Raw genomic sequence first — 23,226 nt, forward strand, 5'->3', positions numbered from 1 at the left:
TACATAATACTACTCCCATGTGTCCTAGACCTTAGAATAATATATTGAAATGGCACTTCCGTGTACTCTTTTGCAGTTTATTGTATGTTTGTACGGTTCTAATTTCAAGTACAGGTACAGTTAATTCAGCTAAATTAAAAATGATATGGACTTTTGTCACGATTGTGTTTTCTGTGTGTTTTTAACCACAGGGAGGATGCCGAGGCTCCCAAGGCCAAGCTAGTAAAGCCCAACTCCTTGTCCTCATCCCGCTCCGGCAGTTCACGCTCCGGTGCCTCCTCCACCCAGTCCATGGTGCACAACACTGCCCAGCGTGGTCACCGCCCTCGCCCACCTGCTGTAGCAGCTCTCAAGGAAAATGGACACCCTCCTGGCTTCCCCCAGTCCCCTCCATCCTACACTACAGTGGTGCCCCCTAAAACCACTGAGCCCCCTGCCACTCCCAAATTCAACTCCAGGAACATGTCCGCGCCTACACCCCCAACCCTCATGGTGCCCGCCCAGACCAAGGCCTTTCAGACTGTGTAGGACTGAAAGCCAGCCCCTTCTTACAGCCATGCGAGACTCCCATCCCTTTCCAAGCCCACCAGCCCCGTCCCAAAGACTAAGACTCTTCCATAAACAAAGAAATGCGACTAGTTAAAAGGATGTAATTAAAAGAATCAATACTATAAGTCGAAAAGTACTTTTAATGAATGCATATTTAAAAAGGGAAAAATAAGACATGCTTGTCCCCTATTGAATTACATAAAACAACAAAACAAAAGAAAAAGCAGTGACCTAAGTTTGTCTCATGGCTAAAGGCAGAACTTATTTTCTTGAGTTCCTTCACTTGACTTCGGAAGGCACAGGGAAGCACCATGAGCAGTGAGGTGGAAGAAGCCCCTAGTAAAGCTTTTATTTATTCATGAAATCCAAGGGTTAGGCATACAGTAGGGGGAAAAAAGGGAAATAGTCTGGATAATAGCGTAAATCTAAAGTCTGAACCAATGGAGTCTCATTGCTTTTGAGCATCAGTTGTAAGATATGAGTGCAAGCAGGATGGAGAAAAATAAGGACGAAAGCAGAAAAACGTATGACAGCAACTTTTTTTTCTCTCTCCCTCTCGGAGGACGGGGTTGGTGGTGATTCTCAGATTCATGTCACCCTGCAGCCCTGACTTGCTGCTTCCAGCACCTGCTCCGAAACCACAAAAGCCCCCCTTTGCTTCCCATGGGCTGGGCCAATCGTGCCCATCCGTGTAGACAGGCACGGCGCGTGGCATGTGCATCATCTGCCTCGGTGCTCTTGGTCTTTTCGTGCTCTCATGAGGAACCCATGAGAAACCATGACAGTTGTGAGACTGATTCAGTTGCCTCACAAACAGCTCATCTGCTTTACCAATCAGCAGGGGATACTTCAGGTACAAGGATGTAGCACTGATGTTAAGTCAAATCAGTCTTACCCCCAGTCGTTAGCCTCCCCTCTTCCCCCTCGCGGATCCTGTGTGCATCTATGGACATCTTTTTCTGGTACCAAATATCCTCCCTGAATAATTAAATAGTATTTATTAGGCTTGTAGTGATACTTTAAATATAGGGATAAGCATTCTATTAGAACCAGCTGGACTTGTTTTTCTTTTCTGTGTATCTTCTCTATGAACAGGTTGTAAAGAGTGACAGACAGCCATGTGTCCATTCATTCATATTAAGAAGTGCCACCAATCCCTAGGATGGGTTATTATTATTACAATTATTATTGTTATTATGGCTTTTTTAACTCTTTTGTTTACCTACTACATTTCTGAACTGAAACCAAAATTTTTCACCATGAATGTGTGCTGTACAAAGATGGTGGATCCCATTGTTTTCAGCCTCCTGTAAACATACCGAATCAATGCTCAAGCCAAGGCACAAAGAATTGACCACGAGGTTCAATTTGAATGAAGGGAGCAAGGAGTATGATTCTAGAGATTTCTATTGTACAGCGTGTGTGTGGTATCATTGTCAGTACTCTCATTGGATCCATTAAAGTGGTGTGGCACTTGATTGCTGTCTTGCTCAGTCACCAGGTCCTGCTTGGTCATTGGTTAAACTGTGCTTATCAGCCAGTCCCGCTTTTGTCATGTCCTCAGACATACCCAGTGCAATTTGATTGAAAGTAGCTGAAAAAAGGGCAAGTAGCCTATCTAGTGTGCCTTCGCAATCCCTCTTTCCTTTGATGTTTTTTTTTTCTTTGTCCTTATCTTCAGCACACCAGTGGTTAAGTCTCACATCCAGCTTTGAAGGTCAACAGCAGCAAATACTGAGAGATACACCTAAACAAACTTGCCCCTAGTAATAAGCGAGGCAGCCTAGGGACCGCCAAGCAGAGTGAATTATCCCTGGTGAGCAAAGCAATCCCATGCCACGGGACTATGTACTGTACATTCTGTAATCAGTCTTGTTTTATATTGTACATACAGATAGATATACGCACATGATGTCATTTAATTTAAAACACAAGGGTATGTAAGGGGAGATCCCCCCCCCCCCCCCCCCCCTTACAAAAGAGTCAAAAGGGAAACCCAAAGTGAATTTAGACCGTGTGTTTTTATACACATGCTGTGTGAACATGTGAAGCCCCTGTGTCACCAGATTTACATCAAAACAAATTCGGTGCAACACAAGGTATAAACAATTAAAATCAATTTGTTTTGTCTAAGACAAGATCCCATCATACATACTGGACAGATTCCCATAAGAGGTATAAATTTTATTAATTAGTGTGACAGTAATTGTTTTCTTTCTGTTTTAGTGACCCTTTGACCTTCCTCATTTTATCCTACCATTGGGATAAAATTGCCCTTTTACCCAATATCAACACATTTGATATGTAAAAAAGTTCCCAAATTCATTCCAACAACTGACAAAAAAAAGAATTATTAATTTAGGATTAGTTGGGTTTAAAATCATGCTAAACTGGAACTAAAACCACTGCCAGCACTATCTTAACATGGTCAACAAAGGAAAACAAACTAACCCTAACTAAAAATCTATAAGAAGCTGCCTTCAGATAGGAATTTCAAGGTGAATGTATGAAATAGATATTTACTGATATTTAACGTAATATGTAAAGATATGTAATAGTTTTAAAGCAATCAGGTGGAGTTTTCATTTATGTTAGAAATATTAATTATGTTAACCAATTAGTGGCCATCCAGTATGTTGACCTATGCTTACTTTATTTAAGTCAGCATGGCCTTCTGGAGAGTTATGTTGCACATACCTGTTCTAAATGAACAAACAGGTGGGGACAACAGAGAGCATTACATGATGAAGGTGCTCAACCAGTAACCGTGGCAATCCCATCTTACCTAGCATATACTCTGAGATAGCATTTTAACTATCTAGCTATCATTGTGTATCCTTGACCAGGTCTCCACAGCGATAATTTGCTAGTTATGATGAAAATCTTCATCAGAGCAGAATTTATACTACTCTGAACTCTAGCTCGCCAAAAGAAAAATTCACTATTCTGCATTTTCAGTCCTTATGTTTTTAAATTGCTGAGCTCAGCTATGAAAGTGGAAGACCACTAAATGAGCAAAATTTATAGTATAATCAAACCATGCACAGTCTGTATAGTTAATTGATGATGAATGTTTGGCAAATAAATTAATTATCTTGGTTTGGACATATAAAAAAATTTTTTTTTTTTGTTAGTTTTATGACCCCATTGCCTCTCAGGACAAACGGTAACTGAAGATCCCTTTACTGGTTTAAAGTAAGTTGCTCTTTCCTCCATCAATACTTATATACCTGTAACTTCTAAATCTGAATTCCACATTATAGTGAAATGTTTCTTGTGCAATGAAGTTTTTTAACCTAAAATGTTCAGAAAACCAGCATCTGTCTGAAAAGCACACTTGGTTTGATTTCACACACGGGATTTCACACATGACTAAGTGTGAGGTAAATTTAGAAAAACACGAAACAAAACAATGCCTTTTATATTGAACTACAGACAGCAATTCATATTTGAGCAGGGAAGCTACTGTGTATGTGTGCGTCTGAGTGTGCGAGGGTGCATGCGTGCATGCATGCATGTGAATGTGCGTGAGTGTGTGGGTGTATGCATGTAAATTCGGTACAAGCCCTCGGGCCACACCCACACATTCCCATGTTAGCCATTCACTGAATGAGAAGGATCCAGCCAGGCAAAGCAACTTCTATCCAAATTGATATGACTGCAGACTGGCAGTGTTTATTTTAGTTTTCACTGACTTGTATGCCTATTGAACTTGGCTTCGCAGGCGGTAGTCTTGTTTTTGCTCGTGGGGGTGGCGTCCTGAGATAAAGCACGTCCATAATTCATAACTATCATGAGCTCTGGAGGCCACTTGTGCGCTCCCTCCTTGGTCTTGCTGTCTTTTAACACAGAATGCACTTGGCCCTGGGTGTACTGATGGCATCTCAAGGTGCATGCGTACGCACATTTAACACAAACAGGTAAAAGTTGTATATACACACACATACAGACATGTATACGCTGTATTCAGGTGCACACAAAAACACAGGTGTGTGCCTCATGTACATTCACAGTTGGCACGCACATCGTCACAAACACGTACACGGTGTACGCAAACAAAAGCCAAACCACATTTCTTGTTTTTTCTGCTCCTTCAGAATCAATTTGATGGATCGAATGTCTGAAGGTATTACAGCTGACTGATGGAACCAGGATACTAAATACAGCACAGAAAGGGACACACAACAGTGCATCCACCCAGAGGACATCTGCTGTCTTACACACACACACATGCACATATACAAAAGCAGCTAGTGTAACAAAACACACACACTTGCACTTAGAAAGACAGACACTGCTATGCATCTTAACAATCTGGATGGCATATGCCTAAAGACTTTTTTTTAGGAATCTGCAAGTGTAGTCCTGGGAATTAGGAGTGGTGTAACAGGATTGATACTGAGCCAGGAATGTAGGCTCTTGTCATTGAAATTCCCTCCACCACTGATGAAAGTAGCAGTGGAGGATGGGATGCGAGTCTTCCAGCTGTTAAATTCCTCCAAGCTTTTTGATTTGCTTTCCAGCATCTGCAAGTCTCAGGTGGCAGATTCCCCAGTTTATGAGCCCTCGCGTTGCATCTCTCCTCTCATGTGTGCAGCTTAGTGGCCCGGCAAACTTGTGCTCTTTCCAACAAATGAATTTTAAGGCGCTTCAATGTCAGTTCAGCAGAGAGGAGGAGGAAAGTCTTAAAACAAGTCAGTGTCAGCAGCGCATCCACTATCATCCCTTAGTACAGTATCCATCAGTACTATATACTGTCTTATTATCATCACTCAAAGGTGCAGTAAAATCAGTAATGGTTATCTTGCATTATATGATAGGAGTATGACTCTCATGTAGCCACATTGTTTTATGTTTGAATTAAATGTCAGTTGTGTTCTGATTAAAGTTGTTGAGCAGGGCAAAGTGATGCTCGGACTTTGTGGTTTGGCCTTGTATGTCAGCATAAGGGAATGTGATGTATTAATACTTTTTTCCAAAAGGAGACTGATGGGGCTTAATTCAACTTCAAGAGGGAAAGAAAGCAAAGATACCTGCATGTTATATAGGAAATGAGCAGATGATTGGGAATGCTTTGCTTTGATGTAACATAACTGTAATCGGTTTAAAAAAAATACAAATCAAAACTTGTAAATATATCCACATAAAAATTTTATGAAGCTTTATTTTGTTATCTTCCTTAGTTTGTTTTTTTATTTGATTTCTTTTTTTTTTTTTTCCAAAATCCTTGTATATCACACTATTTTGTGCGCCAAGCTCATCATCGGCCTGTGTGGGATCTGAGTGGTTGGCTGTTTCTCTTGGCTCCATTGTTTCAGTGTCAAGGGGAGACACGCTCATCACGGCGTTACTAAAGGGAAATGTAAGACACCTTTGTTTTCTTTACTCGCATTTGTTTTTCTAATGTGGCGTCTTCTTGGTTTTGTAAAACAGTATACGATTTTTTGGTTTCTTCGTTCGATGAAAACAATCCATGTAAATATCACGAGTCAAAAAAATGTATATTTTTACGATCTCTGAGTTATTACTCTTTCATTTGCAAATAAAATATTCAATGACAACTTATATTGTCGTCTGGCATCTTGATTTGGATCGTAAATTATTTTTTAAATTTGTTTGTTTTTTGCGTACAAAATTACAATTTTCAAACTGCATTTTGTTTTTCCCCAGGTTATCTTTGTCTAATATTCAAATTTGCTAATGATCTGAAAAATATAAGTGTGGGGAAAAAAAGAAAGGAAAAAGGCAAATACTTTCACAGCCCTTTCACTGCTCTTTAGACGATTTTTTTCACTCCCTGTTCTCATATTTTGCACATTTTGTTTTTTCAGACATGTCAAGAATTAATGTGGAATATAAACTTGCTTGATGTTCTTTACTGAGTAAGGTACTGTAAATATGTATTCACGCAATCGTCATATTCGTATGATTTGGCTGATGGGACTGGAATTTGACAGCTGACAGCAACATTTCATTCATGACCTACTTGCAGGAAATAATAAAACGCTGAAGGGGAAAACAAAAGCAAACATGAATGTTAACAGTGCATGGTTTTTGAAAAAAAAAAAAAAGGTAAATGTTGAAGAGTGTGAACCATTTTGTAAAGCTTCATATAGTGTAGCTTTGTAAAATAGTTATTGTGTTAAAACTTTACTCTTAGGTCCTGTGTACTGTACAGCAGTGGTCCCCAATCCCTGAGTCGTTTGGTACCGGGCCACGAGAGTTGAGGCTCAGATGTGAAATTTATGGTTTTCAGGGTTTTTATCAGTTTTTATCGTTAATTCAGTTTCCCTGGGTATTTTCCCTTGTGTTATGAACAACTCTTCTTTTTTTTTGGTAGTGGTACTGGTTTTATTTTGTTGTATTTATCTGCAACACCTTAAAGGCCGGTCCGTGAAAATATTGTCGGACATAAACCGGTTCTAGGCGCAAAAAAGGTTGGGGACCATTGCTGTACAGTATATGGACTGGCAGAACAACTAGCCCTGGAATTATTGGTTCACTACAGTTCAGAACACCATAGTCAGTTTTTTAAACATAAATTTACTGTTATAGTTCTGTATATTAAAAACAGCCATTACATTCTGTACTAACTAAGCCCATCCAAATGTGAACCTCTCGTCTGCTTAGGAGGCAGCGTTTGTTAGAGGGCTCCTTCTTCTGCTTCCTCCTCAACCGTCTGCTGTTCTTCTGCCTCTCAACGTGACACTCAAGCCACTGACAACAAGGTCAGCGATATATCTATCAACCTGTCAGCCACTTATTGACTGACATTCATCTCTTCCCTCTGAAAAGTTCTTCTTATGTTGACAATCTGTCCAGCTGCCAAGATGGAGTGCATGCGTCTTCTCTGGTTAAGGAGATTGGGGTGACTTTGCCTCTGCTTCAAAAATGCATAGTCCCATATGTGGAGGAAAACACTGATAAAGGCACAGGAGCAAACTGTGAGGGATAATACAATTACCAATGTGTTCCCTGACATCTGCTTGTTAAGTAGTTGGCTGCAGAGTGCTTGCTAAATTTACATCTTTTCAAAACACAGCATCCATATTAAACAGGATCACATTTTCGAGGCCAGATCACATTTCCCCACCCCGTTCCATGCCACCGTGCCCATTGTTCCACATGATTAGCCATGTGTGACGACACCATCATAAACCCATCGCACTGCCATGCCCACCCACACACATGCACAAACTTATCAATGTATGCGTACGCAACATCAATGACATTTAGGCACACACTGGGAAATTTCCAGATTTGCGCATTACAAATGTGTTCACATATCACGCATGCATGTCTCTGCTATTTTTGTTAAATAACAGCAGTAGCTGTACGGTGGGCTAATATTGTAAAAATATTAATATTCAGTAAAAACAAATTGTGCGCATTAATCAAACAAGCATTAAATAGTTAGGCACTGATGTGAAGCACTGAAATTAATTTACTTTTCAGACATGATATTGGTAAGCACTTCAGTATGCAAGCAAATTTAAATGAATAGACAAATAGGTAGCTGAAAGAATAAGTGATATGATAAGTGGCGTCATTTTACAACAACAACAAAAGCAAACCTGGAGTTAAATTAATGAACTGCCTGAAAGAGTGGATTAGACTCACAGTGACTTATAAAAAACATTAATCACATTATGAAGCATGTGTTTGCATAAACCATGCCTCATAAAAAATAGATTTCAGTGGATCGAAAGATGCACACTACTGGTTTCTTCAGATCATCTATCAACATGATGTGTCACAATAATGAAATAGCACAGATACACTAATTAACCCAAATAAATACTAAAATGATCTAATGTGTCATCACACAGATAAGAAATCTTTTGGCTCCGAGCAGGCATTATAGTTTAATTAATAAAGATTCATATTTTGCCCTCGGTGGCCCTCTGTAATCTGCAAAGTAAGCCAAAGACTGCTGCACGAGGCATCCTGAACTGAAGACACTAATATAATTGCACCCCCTGGTGTTGACTGGTGATAGCTCTCACTATCTGTGAAGCAGAGAGGCTCTTAATGAGATGACTGAAATCCTAAGTGACACACTATTAGGCATCAGTCGATAATCAGAAATCTCAAATGAAAATTAAAAAACTAAATGCAGAGCGGCAGGTAACTTCTAGAATACACACCACACATCATTAAGCCTGTTTGTCAAAAAGAAAGCAGACTTAGCAGATTATATAGCTGCTTGTGCTGTTGTTCAATATGCCCTAGGAGAAAGCATCCAAGTAATAATGTCACTGGGTCTCATGCAGGTATTGTATACATGAAGCTCTTCTTAAAGCCTCTGGTGGCACTTGACATGTGTACAAAGACAAACACACAGGCATATAGAAATTATTAAGAAGGGGTGTAAACTCTTGTTTTGAAAAGGTGGGATATGCTCAAGTCTTTCCTTTTAAGATGCGTCCATGTATTTACTAATCCTGAAATATTATTATTATAAGTATTTTACCACAACACTGATAGCAATACAGTGTATGGACTTATCACATAACAGGAGTCTTTACACAGATCATTTCTGGATAATGAATATTGCACTGTGCCCCACATCTCAACTATATTTAACTCTTTGACAACTGTACTAATTATAGTGCTGCCATTAGTTCAGATAGTGAGGTTAATAGTGTTACTATATCTGGCCGTCATTCTACATTAAAAACACTCAGAGTTATGGAAAAATTATGCATGTGTGAGGGTAAACTGTGCAATAGCAAACTAACACTGACAGCCCAAATATGATTTGAAATACCTGATAGTTGTTTAATAATGAAAACATGAGACTTAAAACACAAAACAATATGGATCGATATGAATTTAGTAAACTAGAATTTTATTGTTACAGCTATAGCACACCTAACTGTCCCTGTCCTCTTGCAAAAACAACCACACATCTGTGGACTTTACCATCAAGTTCAGTCTGTGATAGTAAACACATTTTTTCTTCTACTCTTGTACTACTTTTTTTCAGAATCCATTTAAAAAAAAAAACAAAATACATGTTTTACTAAATCTAATGTAACCTAGCATTTTCTTGCAGGCTGCACTGGAAACATTTATTTATATATACAAAATTCACAATGAGCACAATGGCTCAAACATAGCTATTACAGAAGATTCATCCAAATCCTCTACAACTGTAGGAAATGATGCAGGTGGTTATTTAGTAGTGAAAAATAAATGACACAAAAGGTGCACTGTGTGCTCTAGGACTAGCTTACAGGTGTAGGCCTTTGTTTTATTTAGCTAATATGCTAAATGCTTTATGGAGTTCTGTTAAAAAAATAGAAAAACAATAGTGTTTAAATTATGAATTCCACTGTCCTTCTGGATGTCGTCTTTACACATCCCATTTTTAATATACATAGAGAGAGAAACAGTAAGGAATGATGATTTTATAGAGAAAATAACAGCTCACTATTGAAGCTGTGTGTGAAATAATGTCCACATAAACAGAGACCTCTAGGGGATTTTTGCCTGACTCTGCAGGCTTCTCCTACTTCAAGTTAATGTGGGATACTGTGGCTGGTCTACAGTTCAGATAGTAAACACTATTTATCACTATCAGTGAACTGTGGTCTAGCTGCTCCTTGAGCAACAATAACAGCGCACACATTTTCTGTGGATATTGGGCATCTTCTCCTACAGCTAAGACTAGGAGAGGCAGCAGAGAACAAGCTTTTTGAAAAGCCCTATCTTGCATGGATACCATTAAGTTATTCAAGATTTTTCAGTCAGAAGAAACAGTTGTGAGTGCAGATCACTGTTTTGGTTTCTGAATGTCACAGATTACGGGTGACACACTGTTGAGCGAGGATAACTTACGGTAGCTATTACCTGAGGAGTAGAAAATAGCACAGCTAGCCTATCAGCTAGCTAGTTAGCATAAGCATCTCGGAAGCTCAGGATATTTTCAGTAAGTAAATGCAATTGAGGAATATTCATAAACAAATTGATATACTTTAATGTTGAGCAACCTCAGAGTTCTGTGCCTGAATTTGCTAACATTTAAAGTACGCTGTTTTATTGAATAAAGGTAATACCTTTTTAATCTTCCTCTTTAACCTTTAACTGTATAGATGTACATTTAAATGCACACGTGCACATCCAAATGTGAAATGTACAATTAGCAAATATACAAATTGCTGTATCTTGTCAGTTGTACTGTTTCTCATTTTGCATGAGAAACAATGAGCATGTGCATGTACGGCAATCAAAACGCTAAAACCTAAATAAATGCTGAAATATCCACTCCTCGTGTAGCTACGTTCAGGGCTCCTTTATTGACGAGTTGCTTCTCCTTTCTCTGGTGAGTTATTCTAATTAGTGAAGTAAAGGTGGAGGTTTTTTGCAGTGTTTTACCATGCAGAATTTTAAAATCTTATATTTGGTTCTTCATTCCTTGTGTGCACATTTTATTCATGCCAACATGAGTTGAAAAAGTCAGTTACATTTGGGAACTGAGGCACTATTCTTTTTATTCACAGTGAGTTTCGTATTCATAGTGTGATTCTACATCCAGATGATGGAAAGTTTAATGAATCTTGAGCTTTAAAGTTTAATAAACCTGACTATTTCAAGATGTTACAACAGAGTCGGGTGTATGAGATATTACTGCAGAACTGTAGACATCTCTGTCTGTCACTTTGGGAGCAGTCACCTGGGACAATTAGGAACTAATTTGGGCTTTGTTTAATATGAAAACTGGCTGTTGGCAGCCACAGTGGTAGGGTGATTAGGCATCCACCTCTTCCTCTCTTGAACAGTAATCAGCCCCACCGATGTTGTAAATCTATCTAGTGAATCTCTGGGTAGAAGTGATGTGTGCCAACTATGTCAGAGCCACATTACACAGCTCAGTGATGGTGTTGAAGCACTAAGGGCATCTGTCTAATGATGTGGCATCTAACGCTAGCTTCTGGTCTGAAAGAGCTGCTCTGCACAGGGATGAGATTAAACCAAAAGTGTGAAATATGCCAAATTTCTTATGACATACCCTCACTGTGCAGCAATTTCCTAATGTTGTAAACCTGCTCAACATTTGGCAATAAACCCCATTCTGATTCTGATTCTGTGGGTTGAAATTTACAAAAGTACTTTCTGGCCAAAGGGGACGCTTTAATGATGTTGCTTTTATCGCGTAGGGACCTTGATACCATGGGGATATATATATATATATATATATATATCTTTTATTTTGCCTATATGTCTCACTTTGACCATTACAGCACTGTCTTTTCTGCTCAAAACAATTACTGATCATCATCCTTACTGCCCCATTAACTGTGACACTGCTGATCACACTTAAAAGACTTTTTATTAGCTGGAAATTGTTTATTTCACTGCTACAAATTTCACACAAATATGTCGGTTGTCTGCACCATAACGGTTAACCTTCCTTTCAGAAGAAGAATGGGTAAAAATAGTTTACTGTGAAATTATGAGCTGAAGGACACTGTGAGCTCTGCTGAATGGTGCACACTTGTCACTTGCCAGGTGCCCGAGCTTGTCTCAGGAGGATGTAATTTGAGGTTTTATATAATCGTGGTGCCAGCCCCTCTGGCTGTCTCTGTGGCAGCATAACGCTATAAAAATGTCACTGCTGTCCAGACAATTACAGCTACACTGCTGCTGTTTTTTGCTATGAGCAAGTTATAAATCTGTGACATTCATCACTGAATCATTTCTTGCAGTGCTTGCAAATGAGTTTGTGGCATTCACTTATCATCTGATAATGTGGCAATGTGACAAAACTCATGTTATATAAGTTTCTGTGAATGCAACTTTTTTTGTATGTGATTGAAAAAAAATCCCTTTAGCCCCCTGTTACCCTTTTAGGGCATACTGTACAGATTCAATCTGCAGAAACTTTACTGCTAGCCCATTAAATTGCTCCTAAAGAAGGACTGTCTCATAACACTTCTCCTAGGCTGGTGTAACTGCTAAATGATACTAAGATAAATGATGATGCTTCTTTGACTTCACCAAATTGGTGCTATTGAGTAAAATTAAAAGCCACTGGTCCCAACCCCTGACAAAAGGACCCCCTGATGATCCTCTACCTAATCACATGAGCCAAGGCGTGAAAACGGGTGTGGGTCACAATCAGCCAGGGTTTCGGGTGAGCTCAATGTGAAATCTAGCCCCACCCTATCATGTGATTTTACTGAGTTTAGATGGCCCAGGGTGTGAGTGGGCGGGAAGGGATCTCAAAACTGGATTATAGATGGCAGACAGTTGCTGTCGTAAGCCACCGCCTCTGTTCAAAGATGGTCGCTCACAGTGGACATAAATGGCCTCTTTTACTCCTCTTTCAAACCACCTGTCTTCTCTGTCCAAGATGTGAACATTGGCATCCTCGAAAGAGTGAACTTTGTCCTTTAGATGCAGATGGACTGCTGAGTCTTGTCCCGTGGAGGTGGCTCTTCTATGTTGTGCAATGCACTTGTGAAGTGGCTTTTTGGTCTCTCCAACGGGGCTAGGGGGATACGGTGGGGCTAGATTTCACATTGAGCTCACCGGAAACCCTGGCTGATTGTGACCCACACCCGTTTTCACGCCTTGGCTCATGTGATTAGGTAGAGGATCATCAGGGGGTCCTTTTGTCCCTCTTTGGGGCGAAACTCCCACAGGGTTTAAATCTGGGACTCTCCCCATTTGACCCTAGAACTGAAGAAGCTTCTTGGATGAGAGGTGAAACGTCTTCAAGCAACTTAAAGAAGTCCAGAAACTTTTCTTTCCAAGCTCCTTAGACTGCGATGACCTGGATGATTGAGAACCTTCACAGACAAAGCTCAGGAAATACACTATTAAATTCTGTCCGAGATCCACATATTTGTCTGGAATATTTGTCAAGCTGACTTGTGTTTTCATTAATGTCAGCACCTCTTTGATTAAGCACGTTGCACCTCATTCAGAGTTTTTATTGCTTTCATTTCTGTGCTTCTGGCAGTGGATTAGGATGAGCTGAAGTGATGAACAGGTTGCATCAGACAAGATCAATGTAGGTTATTTATGCTTATTATAATGAGTGTGTTCTGTCTGGTGTGCTGAAGTATTAAGTACATATGGAAAAGTAAATACTGTGAGCTCTATTCTTAAATGCATGCATGTTCTCTACGTCTACAAATGTCTTTGTGTGTTGCAGGGGACTGAAGGGTTTAAAGTCTTGTGTTTGAGCTCTGTGACTGATCCCATTGCACTCTCTGCAACACTGGCCTACATGGATGCTGGTGTATGTGTAACATTAATAATTGTGGATTTAGTCAAAGCTGTGTCTGGTAAATGAGGCAGAACCCAGCTTTGGTCAAGCAATTGATCTTTTCTTTTATCCCAGCAAAGTTTTATGAAGTATCTCCCTCCAATAATCCGCAAACACATCTAACATCAAAGTCATAAAACTGTGCATTTTAAATCTGGGGTTAAGAAACTGGGTTTCGGATTTTGGTCTATTTTAGCAAGCAACACTATTAAATGACTGATTCTTTACAATGGAGAGAGAGTAACGCTGCTGGATTACTACATTTTCATTAAAAATGTTTTTTGGACAAAAATATGGTTACAAGCAGCTCCCACGGTCCATAGATAGATATATAGATGTTCATTTGCTGTAAGAACATAAACTTATAAACTGGCAGACAGTCCATCTGGTAAGTCTCACTCCTGCAACATATTAGGTCCTTCATATGCTGTATTTCATACTGCTAATCTATGATGTTGGATTCTCAGGAGCATGAAATGAAATGCAAGAAATAAATGTGGCTGTTGGATGTAGGTTTCTCTCTAAACCCTGTGTTAAAGCTTATGAGTGTGAATTAACAGTAAAAGAGTATTGTAAGAGTCATTATGGATGAAGGAGCTAAGGGGGAGTGCAGAAAATTCCAATGCCAGAGTAAAATGCGTGCAATGCAGTATTAATATATGTTCAACAGGAGCCATGTCTTCTGCAAAAAGTAATATTACTAAACCAGTCTGCTCTAGGCCTCTTTTTCCTTTGTTTCAACCATTTAATGATCAGATGTGTAATTCCTAGCGATAGTGTTAGACCAAGTTTTAGCGCCTTTCTGTCTAACCTTTATCCTTTGTGTGTTAGCTGCAGATCTTTGTATCTGCTCGCATAGTGTTTATCGCCTAAAGGTTGCCATCTGCTTACCCAGGCAGGTACCTCGTAAAATGTTTAATTGTCCTGAACATGCGCTTTTAGAGTCTAAGTCTTTAGTGTCCTACACAAACACAGGCACTGACAGCCGGTACACAAGCACAGAATAGATGAGATGCAGTCTGATTGTGCTGACTTACCCCTCTGGAGGCAAAAGCCAATATTTGGGGGGTTTATTGTAAATAAACTATCCAAGACCTCCAAGATGAGTGGGTTTTTTTTATTTTTTATTTTTTCCCGCAAGATATTCTTTGCCTTTGAACATTCAGTACTGTGCAAAATTCTTGAGCCACTTTCTTTATATTTTGCTAAGAAAAAACTAGATGCAGCAATTTATTGAAATATGCAAATATACATGGAAATACAGCGTATATGGCAAAAACAGAGGTTGTACAATTCAGTGTTTGATATACCTGCCTTCAATCTTCAATACAGCCTGAATTCTCTTAGGAAAGCTTTCTTGTAGGTTCTTTAAGTAGTTCTCTGACTTATTGAAGGACATTCAAAGCTCTTCTTTGGATGTTGTCTCCCTTTTGTGTTGTCTGTCAAGAATCCTACACCCAATCCCATGACTTATACTGTTCCAGTGAAGCAGATGTATCTCTCCTGCGTCAGCTCTTTGCTGGATTTTTTCTTAAGGACATGACATTCAGATACTTTTCATTGACTGCAGATAATTTTTTTAGGCACGGTACTTCTTTTGTCCTCTACTTGTCTAGTTTCCTCCGATGTTTTTAAGCACAGCATGAAGCATGTGCACATTTGCACAAGTTTTTAGCGCTTTGTGAATCACCTTTTTTGGTGTAAAAAATATACTATTTTATGCCTGTCAAACTGTATCATCTTTGCGATTTTTCATAGATTCAACTAAAAAAATTATGTGTTTTTGTGACAGGCTGCTTAGTCCTACACAAGTTTGGAGCCTGGTCAGTGGAGACAGGTCAGTGTTAAGTCGTTTAAGCAGCAAAAAGAAATGTCTGAAGGTGATCAGGTACAAGGATTGGTGTGAAAATGAGCGAAAAAGCAGCCAGTTGCCAAAGAAAAACTTTGAAAGCCTCGAGAACTATTGCTGATGACCATAAAGATTAAATGAGAATATAAAGAATGTATTTGTCGAGGCTGCAGAGTAAATGTTGAAAATACATACACATTTTCAACTGTCAGCAGACAGCAGCTGATTCTTTCAAAATTATCTGTGGGCAAATAAAGCATGTCCAGTTGTGATTGATCTACAGAAATAAAACAGATGAATACAAAACAGAAACTTATGGAACCAAAACTCTTCCCTACAGATTCTTCATATTTATATACAGACATCTGTTTATAGAGAATAGAGCTCCACATATCAGCCAATATTAGCTATTGGCCAACATATCAGTATAAGTTTTATAACCACCAATAAATAAAACATTTTCAAATGTAAAGAAGAGAACCAAGAAACACTGTTATGAGTTATGAGTGTTGATGTTGTTGTCTACCAGAGGGCAATCAATATCAGATCAATATCAGTCTTATATCAGTTGGACTCTAATGGAGTTTAGGTGAGATGTAAGTCTTCAGATATTGCTGTAAGACTGTAAAGTGCTTCCAGCTGGAAAGTCTAAAAATAAAAGTGTTGTAAGCTTATAATCAGTAAGAGTGTCTCCGGGTTGCATGCAGAAAGTGTGAAAAGGCTTTGTTGAACTTTCTGTCTCTTATGTTTTTGCACAAACTGTTTATTGTTGTTTCACAATAATGTGGACCCAAGTGTAGATTTAATTTTTTATATTAGAAGGTAAATTCCATTATATAATATAGATTTTAGCTGGATCTGCTCATAATTTATCTGTTCATAAGTGATCAATTTCCACAGCATTCGGTTGCAGCAAAGCAATCAGGCCAGGAGGATGCAGAGTCAGTTAAGCTCCTCTGCAAGGTAATTAGATTCAGATAATCCAAACAACAAAAGCTATAATCCTGCTCACATTCAGTGCATTCTTTTGGCGTTGAATTGGCAGACCTGTTAACAAACTGCAGCCAGAGAGATTATAAAACTGAGCTGTTTATTGGATCACAAGGCTCAAGTTTAGCCACATTAATGTTTTGCCATATGTCATAGTGACGACTAGATAAATGCCTTGCTGTCACAGGGATATATTCCTGTGCACTTGGTTGTGTGTTATATATGTCTCAGTAGTCCAACAAATTCAGCAAGTGACCGACAGTTAAAAGCTTTATGTTAGCTTTTTTCCACATTGTTCATTGGAACCAGGAATGTCAGTGTTGGAACAGTTTACAATGGTGGTTATTTAGTTAAATGTAGAAAAATAAGGATATATAAAAAAAATTCCCCTCTCACCCCTGTGGGTGCGCTTATTTGCAGAGTAGTATTCCAACAGCCCCTTTTTCTCATCTCTTGCCCACTTGTGCCTTCTTGTTTCAGTAGCCCACTTCTCATCCATGTGTCCTGGTTTCTTAACAGCTGGCTAAATTACCCTCATTGGAAAACTGTTAATGTGAGAATCAAACAATCAACAATAATCAACCGGCAGAAACTGTTACTGCCATTTTTGTGTTTATTGCAATGTACGGAATTCCAGAAAAGTCAAACTTAGACTCAGTCTTCCAGTACAAAAGTTAGAGTGTAAGAAAACCTTAAAAGCTTTTAACTTTTAACCAGCTGCACTTTGTGCTGGGATCCTTATTTGATGTAAGCTTAAACTAGTGGTTTTGAGATGTATTATTGAGAAATATTTCATGTAAGTACATAAATGAAAAAGATGTAGATGAGCAATGTCATGTTTTTACTTTGTATTGCAGTACAGGATATAGTTTTGTGCCTATCTTACTTCAAGAGCATCACCATCTGTTTTTTTTCTTCATACAGGTGATCCAGGTGTTTTGTTTGTGTGTTTTTTTTTCTTTCTTCTTTCTTTCTTTTAGTCTCCACCTTCCTATCTCTATTCTGTGCAGGCCTTTCATAAAGCGGGCTGAGTCCCCAGTGTAATGGCCCAGTGAGGACCTCCAAACGAATTTCTTTTCCTCTGACTTAAGAACCTGAATCATTATGGACCAGCAAAATCTTTGATCAGGTGTAATTAGGGAGCGTATTGAAAGGATTTAAATCTGCACTGTTAGCAAGTACCTAAATGGTTGTAGAGATATGTAAACTGTAATTATTTTACACATAATTAATCTCCAGGTGTCTTATTACAAGTGTCTTATTTCTTGTTAACACAATCTTCTCTATAACAAAATATTTTAGTGGTCAAAATTTTATAAGTAAAATAAAATGGCCTAAAAAACGCCTCTTTTCAACCTATATACATGGTTTCTTAAATACATGCTTGTAAGTGCATTTAAATTCCCAAACCTTACATTTTGACAAAGCTCCAACATGTTGTAGTTGATTTGTAACATATGCATCTCTTATAAACTTGTTATATGGCACACTCGATGTCTCCAACCCGAACTACTACTTTAGCCAGAATGCTTTAAAAATAATTGTAGTCAAACTCAATCTGGGTCACTGAAACATATACTGATGCTTAAAATGATGGTTTACTCTAGTTTCCATGATATGCTGCTAGATCAGCTCTAAATGAAATGCTTTAAATACATTTTGACGCCTGACATTAGGTGAAAATAGCCCAAACAGGGGTAGGTGCTGAAATTCATACGTCATACTAAACTATTCATCCAGGTTTGATGAAATTGGAATTTGATATGATTTTCCAAGAAGCAGGAAATCTGTGAGGCTGCAAAGTAAAGTTACAGGTGTTTTAAAGCATATTGTGTATATATCATAATATTCTGGATAAAACTGAATTGATATTTCTCCATATCACAACGTCCCACCTAGACATAACATCCTGACCTGACCTGGCGGTCTGATGAATATTAAATCCTTTTAATTGATTGATTGATTGATTGATTGATTGATTGATTGATTGATTTTAAACAGCAGTGGAATAACACTCATTGCCGTCTCTTTTAGAGGGAGGAATCATTTCTATATCTTTGAATTTAAGGGAACTTATATAATGTCCAGTCCTGATTTTACAAATTTGGTTCTACAAGAAATCCCATTTTTAAATTTAAACATCCTCCCAGTGAAAACAAACATACCAAGAACCTCAGAGATATATTAGTGAGGGCTGATTGCCTTTAATAATCACAACATTTTTTATCTTTATGTGTTTTCTCAGATGAGAATTCCCCATGTCGAAATTATGTCCATGGTACTCCCACACTTATAGGCTATTGTCATTAGTCTTAAATTACATATTGATGGCTTACTGATGAAATTCAGCATTTTTTTTTTTTTTTGGTCATTAACAAACAACTTTACATATTTTTTTTCCTTTTTGAGATCAAGCACCCTGTATGTCATCTAAAGACTTCAGGTAAGCATACTATTACTTTGTATTCTAGACACATATTTTAAAATCTAGACTGAAAAATAAAATATAGAATAAATGCCTGCACTTCGGTGGGAATGTTGAACATTAAGGTAAATGAATGAATTTAAAGAGCAGAATAATTCCTGAAGAATTGTTTGGAAAATCAGTTTACGCTCATACATGAAGTGAAACAAACATACATTTTCCATTCTTACATGAATGTGGTGTAGATTACTGTCCACATGGTGGCACAATAGCATTTCTCTTCCTCGCTGATACTAAGGAATTATTTATGGCAGGCACCCCCGGAGAGTTAAAATCTGTCAAATTTTCATCATAAATGGAAAAGGCTTGACTTATTTACCAACCAGCCTTGAGATTTTTCCTCAAAATATATTATGTCAGAACTGCCAGAGAAGTCAAATGATGCTGCAGCCACGGGCCAAAGAGTAATGTTGCACTCCCTGTGTGGATCCAAACAAATCTCTGACATGTCTGCTGGTGCATCAGGAGCACAACCATAGCGATACACATACACACACAGACTACTTCACAGAGCAGCAAAGGTTAAATAGAGTGTGTGAATTAAGCATGGAAGTTACTTTTCACCAGCACTCACAGGGGACAGACGTGGACAGGCCATCTTTTTTATGGATTATTAATGAGCATGAAAAATCATGATTTCAAAAAATCCTCATATTTGAAGAGAGTGCATCATATTTAACTGTATGTCCAGAGTGGTATTTGCAAGCTTCAGACCATTTATCAATGCTATGTGTGAAGCAGACAGTGCTAAATAAAGCGCGCATTTAATGAGCCCATGCTTTCAGCAACGGCTTATGAGAATAGAACGCTCATGCAGTTTGAAGTCCTATTCGCATTGCAATCCTCTGAATCAAGATAACAACGCAGCCCAGAAGCTTATAAATTATTGACGTATGTCTCGCTCTCCTTGCAGCAGTGTGGCTGTTATACCACAAAACTAAAAATGAAAATACTGCTATGGATATAATCTAATCGTGTGGTTCAGAATATGTGTGCACGTGCACTACTGTTGAGAAAAAAACTCCATACTGGGTGATATTAAAGCCAAGTCTTTTAATCAGGCAGCAGCTGTATTTTACAGGATTTGATGACTAAACAACGTTCACTTCCTGGCTCAGACTAGCTGATTGCTTTGGCCTAATGTTTAAAGGACGAATAATAGTGTTGTACTATTGATTTCCTTTTCAGGTCTTTGTATTTCTCAGTCTAATCAAAAAACCCGGCCCTCGAGCTAATGCTCTGCAATTTCAAGGCATTTAAGATGAACATGGTGTTTTCTTAAATGATGGAGAGATTGACAAATAACTGAAGAACCAATGTTATGGTACCACGGAATAATAACAACCTTACATTGGCATGTAAAGGTTATTAGCTTCTATACAGTTTGCATTTCATAAACCACCTATTTAATTTACTATATATATATAAACTGACTCCCACATACAAGCGTATCTTCTCTTTAAAGGCATCCTGCTTCCCCTTTCCTTTTTCTTCAACAATATCTAGCATTTCGCTCACATACTTAAGCCTGATATTATCTCCTTTGTAATCAAGCACTATTCATCTGCCCAAGAAGAACCGGCACCATTTTTTCTGCCGATTATACCTGTATTGACACCAAATACCAATTTGTGTCACATAACACTGTGCAGCACCTTCGTGCAGGTGCCTTGTCAAAACTAAACATATCATTTTATCCTCAGTGCATGTACAGTGTGCAGTAAAACCAATTTTACTAATCCTCCCCAAATGTACGGTACAGTGCTGTTTTTTAACTGATGGAGAACAGCAAAGACAGTTGCAAACCATATAATAACTATTCCCCTGCGCTATGAGTTTAATCTTCCTGTAATTATACTCTGACTATTGCTTGCCTCTTTCATTGCTCTGGAGAGAGAGAAAGGTTATGTTGAGCACTCTCCAGTGCTCGAACCTTTCAATTACCGTGTTGTTGAACTGAGGAGAATGAAACTAGAGAGAGAGGTCAGTCAGATCTGAATTAGCCCAAAGAAACACTGGAACATTTACATGAACAGAAAGTCTGCATGTTATCAAGACTTTTAATTTCGTGCCAAGCATTTAAAGAAAAAAATCGATGACCTAAAAGAAGCTGAGAAAATTGTTACCTAAGCCTTTAATAAGACTTGGGTAACAATTTCAACCAATCAAGTACTTGTAACTAGCTTCACACTACAAGCTGTAATTTGATTTCAAAATACTGTATAAAATATTAACCAAATTTACTTTTAGTGCACAGTCCTCAATTATAAACAGCAGGCAACAATCACTGAAGACCAATGCACAAATCAGCCTTCAGTAGGGTATCTGTTGTTGCATCTCATTTTGGATCATCATGAGGCTTGGAATAATAGATTGCTTCTGATTTGTACAATCATGCTGATTACAATTTTATACCTATTATTCATAATTAGAGCATGGAGTGAGCTACTCTGCAATTTGGTTTATTCACGGAAACTGATCAAAAATGCTTTTTACAGCATTTTCTTATTATTATTATAGGTGCTTTTAAGGATGACACTCCACCATGATTCTTTTTTTTTTTTTTGGTTATGACAAGAATTTTCTTTTAAGTTTAAAAAAAATTTGGCTGACAGAAAAATAATGCACTGCACCTGGCACAGAAAAAAAACTTAACGAGGTCGTTGATTGTAAAAAAATAAATAAATTAATAAATAAAACTATTTAGTCATATTATAAGTTCATGAGTTTTATGAACTAGTCATCTTACTTTCTAATGATTACAAAAATCATTAAGTATCAATCAGTTTTCCTGTTGACTCCTGGGGGAGCATAGGTCCGCAACAACACCACGCCAACGGACTCTGTTCTGGGCTGCTCTCTTCAGCTGGGTCCACGTCATTCCGGCGGCCTTCACTTCGCTCTCGACAGATCTTCTCCACGTGTGTTTGGGTCTCCCCACTTTCCTTTTCCCTTGTGGCTTCCAGTCCAGTGCTTGCCTTGCGACGTTGTCGAGTGGTTTTCGAAGTGTGTGGCCTATCCAGCCCCATTTTCTCTTCTTGATGTCTTGACCGACCGGGTTCTGGCTGGTTCTCTTCCACAGGCCTGTGTTTGAGATCTTCTCAGGCCATCTGATGTTGAGGATGTGTCGCAAGCACTTGTTGATGAAAATCTGTATCTTGCTGGTAGTGGTCTTGGTCACCCACCACGTCTCGGACCCATACAGAAGGACTGCTTTCACATTGCTGTTGAAGATGCAGATCTTGCTGTGCTGAGATAAAGCTTTGGAGTTCCAGATGGGTCGCAGGGTGTTGAAAACAAGCCTTGCTTTGTTGACAACAACAACAATCATTAAGTATGGAAAGTTACAAATATAAGCAAAAAAAAGCACAATCATAATTAACACTAGCTAGAAGCACTGAAAATTCATCCAAATGCAACATAAAAACATCTGCTAGAATAGACCATTTTGATATAACTACAGTTTTTTAGAAGTACTGTGGACAAAGTTACTTTCTATGAATTCAGAGATGGTTACAGCCCCAAATTCTGCATAGTTCAAGCACATAAGGCAACATGACCGTTGGTGTGCATGTACTTTTAACCAGATGTTGGTGGAACAGAGGATGAAGCCCATGTTCATGGTAATAACACAGTGACAAACAACAAATAACACAGTAGCAAATTTCCCACACGTGGGACTAATAAAGCTTATCTTATCTTAAAAACATTCCCAGTGAAAAGTTTACCTTACTACCCAATTTAGAATGAGCTCTGAGTTTGCTGATGTTGGTGGTGGTGATCATCTTGAGCCACATTCCAGCAGTTCACTACATGTTTACAGTCTTCCACATTTTTAGAATGTAGAATGCTTTTTTGTTTGTTTGTTTTCTGTAAATTTCCTTTACAGAGATTAAACTGTAGAAAGTTTAATGGAAAGTCACAATAACAGTTTATGGGTTCACATGGGTTCAGTTTATGGGGACCTTTTAATGGCACTATATCCTGTACTGAGAAATATACAAAAAGATAAACACACAGTATCATTGGATTGGATCTAATTTATGTTGCAAAATGAAAATATTTTTTATGCAT

At 38.4% G+C, this 23,226-nt stretch overlaps 1 protein-coding gene across 1 annotated transcript in view; it reads left to right on the forward strand.

Annotated features, from left to right (window-relative positions):
- The window catches only part of clmpb (CXADR like membrane protein b), a 96,745-nt gene extending 90,631 nt beyond the window's left edge, over positions 1-6,114 (forward strand). Inside the window, exon 7 of the mRNA XM_026193119.1 lies at positions 192-6,114. Coding sequence (XP_026048904.1) covers positions 192-528 — 337 coding nt within the window. The 3' untranslated portion in view covers positions 529-6,114. The remainder of the gene's footprint in view (positions 1-191) is intronic.
- Positions 6,115-23,226: the final 17,112 nt, after the last annotated feature.

This window comes from Astatotilapia calliptera, chromosome 14, assembly GCF_900246225.1.
Source record: "Astatotilapia calliptera chromosome 14, fAstCal1.2, whole genome shotgun sequence".
Lineage (NCBI taxonomy): Eukaryota > Metazoa > Chordata > Actinopteri > Cichliformes > Cichlidae > Astatotilapia > Astatotilapia calliptera.